At 41.3% G+C, this 4,347-nt stretch overlaps 1 protein-coding gene across 1 annotated transcript in view; it reads left to right on the forward strand.

Annotated features, from left to right (window-relative positions):
- ARFGEF2 (ADP ribosylation factor guanine nucleotide exchange factor 2) overlaps window positions 1-4,347 on the forward strand; it is a 91,021-nt gene that overhangs the window by 664 nt on the left and 86,010 nt on the right. The window contains exon 2 of the mRNA XM_006772492.2: window positions 2,533-2,552. Coding sequence (XP_006772555.1) covers window positions 2,533-2,552 — 20 coding nt within the window. The remainder of the gene's footprint in view (window positions 1-2,532; window positions 2,553-4,347) is intronic.

The raw sequence follows: 4,347 nt of genomic DNA on the forward strand, positions 1-4,347 counted from the left end.
CGACCGGCACGGCAGGCTCTCCCGCCTCCAGCCTTGGGGCACTCGCCTCGGCGTCCCGTTTCCTGGTTCCTCCCCTCACCCCGTCACTGTAGTCCTGCCTCGAGTCGGTTCTGCACCCGGTGGGGGCTCCGTGCGAGCGGGCAGGTGGGGAGGGCTGGTTTGGGGAAACCGGAGGCTTGCTGTGGAAGTGTGGGCTGGAGACCGTCTTCCTTCCACTTGGGGAGTCTCCCCATCCCCCTCCACGGGGGGCATGGAGCGGGCTCGCCCGCGTCTCCCAGGTATGGTGTGGACGAGACGTGGGCCGGGCGGGCCACTCCAGGGGAGGGTCTGTGAGGACAAGGGTGCTCGTCGGTTTTACTCGCTTCTGGGTCCGCTGCACCTGCAACCGCGCCTGGCACACTGTAGACACTGATCGGAGAGACCCCTAGTTACGGAAAGAGGGAGAGGGCGCTGACTCATAACTAGTTAAAACCTTAATTCCAACATCAACATCCTATTTTTCAGTTTAAAGCAACAGACATTTGTCACATGCGCACTGTGTACCAAGCACCGTGATGGGCACTGGGGATACAGTGGGGAACGGGTCAGACAAGATAGTTGCCCTTTTAGGAGCTTATACTCTAATAGGGGAGACAAAATAAGTCAATAAGAAAACTAATGAGACACCTTTGGATACTAATAAGTACTTTTGTAAAAATAAAAGAGCGAGATGTGATAACAAAGGAATGCTTTTGATAAGGTGTCAAGAAAGTAATCCTTTCTGAAGGGTGACATTTGAACGGAATACTGAAAGGCAAGGAGCATCCCTGTGGGGTTTGAGAGAAGAGCGTTCCGGGCGGGGAGGATCAATACGGTTGACTAGATCTGGCCTCACTGCCCCTATATAGGCCTTTGGTTTGGAATATGTAAAAAGACCTGTTTTTCCTAACAAACTGCGTAAGCAAAAAGTTTTTTTTCTGCAGAGTTTGAGATTGCCATCAGCTTTCTCACTTTATCTGGTCCAAGGTACAGCGCTGAGATTCTCCTGGGGCCTGGGAGTGGTCTTGTGAACTTTGCGCTCCTCTGGGAAGAAGGTCCCTGGCTTTCCTCAGATTCCCATCAGGGTCTGACTCCCTCAGGGGTCAAGAACTAGTGACATAGAGGTTGTTGCTTAGATAACCTTGGAGGAATTTACTGAGATTTAGACTTGCAACGCTTGTCTGTTCAGAAAAACCAAGGCTACGTGTTGGATGTCGTTTTATCAGGAATGCTCGATAAGCACTACAAAGCAGTTTGTTAGTTAGGCCAAAAGGCCTGGTACTTATAACTCTGCTTGGAAATCTGCCTGGATTCTATCCTCTCACTATTACTTTTAAGTGTATTGTCACACACGATTCAAAATAGTTATTTGGCAGAAAAGTCTCCGTTCCTTCCTCAGAAAACAACATATAATTTTCACCAAATTATATATCACATTCTTGGAACCTACTTATAAAATGGATCATCAGGGGCCATAACATTGAGAGCTTATTAGACATTTTTGGATCATATCTTTCTTCAGAAGTTCAGATTTTTCCAACCCATATTGTGGAATGCACATTCAGTGTGTTAGTAGTGAATGTAAGAAATAGCCTGTAAAGGAAGTAATTCGACCATAGGTTAAATGAATAGCAAGTTGACATAGTGGCTCAACGTCATAAAATTGAGTAATAGGAGCTATAGTAAGGAGACCTACACTTTAGTGTTGAGTTGAACCAGCCATCTTGTTTAAGAGAGTAATTGTGTGTTGTTGCTGTTAAATAAAAATGACTATTTTACTTATGAACAGTAGAAAACATACAGCAAAGTGCCTGCATCTCAAGACACAGTCCTCTTTCCAGTAAAAGTAGCCGCAGTGAGCCTGTGTATAAGAAGGGTTGCAATGGAGCTAGTATTTTAGAGGTTACCATGTGTGGATTATCATTAATTTTTGATAAGAGGAACGTTAAATGACTACTCAAAGTCGAAATGCTTGAATGAGAAGAGCACTTAACAGGAAACAGCCTCTGTGATATGAGTCCAATTGTAGCTTGTCAGGGGAGGGGAGAGGGGCTGCTGGATAGGGATTAGGAGTGTGTGCTCTAGACTCAAGACTGCCTGTGTTCCTTGCCTTCCACTTGTTATCTTTGTGATCTTGGAGAGATCGACCTTCCTCAAAGGGTTATTATAAAGTTAGTTGACATGTGCAAAGAACTTGGCATGTAGTAGGTGCTCTGTAAAGGCTTGCTGCTCTTATGTTTATTATTTTAAGCTACAAACCAGAGAAACTATAAGTGCCCTGGCTTAATGTAGTATATTAACCTACATTTCTTCTTCATTCAGCAGTGGCTTTTTCTTTATTTGGTTTGTAGATGCAATAAATAAGAATTTAATTACATAACAAAAAGACTGTTTATTGCTAAATAAACCCAATGAAGATGGGGTGGTTGTCTCTTGTAAAAACAATGATGATCAAGATGGAAAAAGTTTGGAGTAATCTCACTGATTCATCTCCACTAAATGCCGAATGCATAGAGACTCACTCCCAAGTAGGGGTTGTGTCCTTCCAGCCTTTATCTGGAGAAATCAGAAGAGCCCGTGAGAGTATTCATCACCACAAGTACATTGTGGCTCTTTACCATGTTAACAAATTTTTGACATATAAGTAAGTAATCTTGAACCTTTCAGCCCCCTGTTGGGTAACATAATTATATCACTAAAACTCCCTTTCTTGTCTTATTTAAGAACCATTTTTTCCCCATGATCTCTCCTTAACTTATATTGCTGCTTTTTTTTTTAAATTCTCACTCTAGGATATGCTTATTGATTTTGAAGAGAGAAATATCAATTGGTTGCCTTCCTTCCATGCCCTGACCACTATTGAACCTGGAACCTAGGTATATACCCTGACTTGGACTCGAACCCACAACCTTTAAGTATATGGGATTACACTCCAATGCAACTGAGCCACCTGGCCAGGGCATCTGCTCTTGAACTATATGGAGTTTGCAGACTTGACAAGATAATTGAGTGCTTTTAAATTGAGCAGAGAAAAATTTGTCTGGAAATCTGAAAAACTTCAATGGAATTCTAACAATACTTTACATATATATAAGAGATACAATATCTTCTTTAATAATTTAATATGCACAAATGGCCAAGTAAGGGTTAAGTGTTCTATAATTGTTGTCATTATTTCTTAGTCATTATCAAGAATATGTAAAGCCAATAATAAACATACCTATATGTTTTTCAAATGACTTTTAAAAATTGAATTTATTTTTTAGAGTAGTTTTTAAATTCACAACAAAATTTCATTAAAGGTACAGAGAAGAATTCTCACATAGCACCTGCCCCACACATACATAGCCTTTCCCATTATCACTATCTCTCACCAGAGTGGTACATTTATTACAATTGATGAACCTGAATTATCATTAATGTAAACACCCAATTGAGTGACTTTTTAACATCTCATGTTATGTCGTAACTATGATATCTACCATGTACTGAGCATTTCTTATGTTTCAGGCACAATGCCATGAGCTTTACATGCAGTTTAGTTCTTACTGTTACCCTCATTGAGGCCCAGAGAAGTTGGCCAGCATAACTCAGCCAGTAAGCAATGGAGCTGGGGCGTGAACACAGGCAATCTGGCTCCAGAGCCCAAGAACTATTACTACCATGCTGTATTGTTTCTCCATATAAAAGTTCTTGTATATGAAGTCTTTAAACAGTTATTATACTACAATGATGTTTCTGTGCAAATGAAGTTTTAATAAAGTTTCTGTAAGTAAACCACTCAGTAAGTAAAGAGACCATATTTTCTATAGTTGGGATGTATTTGAAAGGCCACTAATGAGAAAGATCACAACTATTTTTCCTGCAGGGTTTTACTGCATGGGTCTTTGGTTTAATTTATGGACTAATGGGAGAAGTAAATGAGGTAAAGAGCTGGTTTCCCATAAGTTTCATTTGAGTTATGAAGTTCTTCTGATTTATGACATCCCTCTTTATCAGCCATGAACTCCCTCATATTAATTCTGGAGTTTTATGAATTCATCAATTCGTATAATTGATGGCTGTCTTTAGGTCCAGTAGCGAAAGGGGAACCAAGGCCCAGAGAGCAACTTGCCCACACCTGCACAGCCAGATGGGGAAGCAGCTATATACAACACAGCTCTAGCCTGACATAAATGATAAATTAATTTGTAGATTTTCTACTCTGTTAAATATATGGGATTTAGAGATAAGTGGATCTTTGGAGAGCTTAGCTTGAGCTGTCTTGATGGCAGGATGAAGGTGGAAACCAGACTGGAGTGGGTTGAGGCATGAGTGGGAGGTAGGGAA

Source organism: Myotis davidii, unplaced genomic scaffold (genome assembly GCF_000327345.1).
Source record: "Myotis davidii unplaced genomic scaffold, ASM32734v1 scaffold526, whole genome shotgun sequence".
In the NCBI taxonomy this organism is placed as follows: Eukaryota; Metazoa; Chordata; class Mammalia; order Chiroptera; family Vespertilionidae; genus Myotis; species Myotis davidii.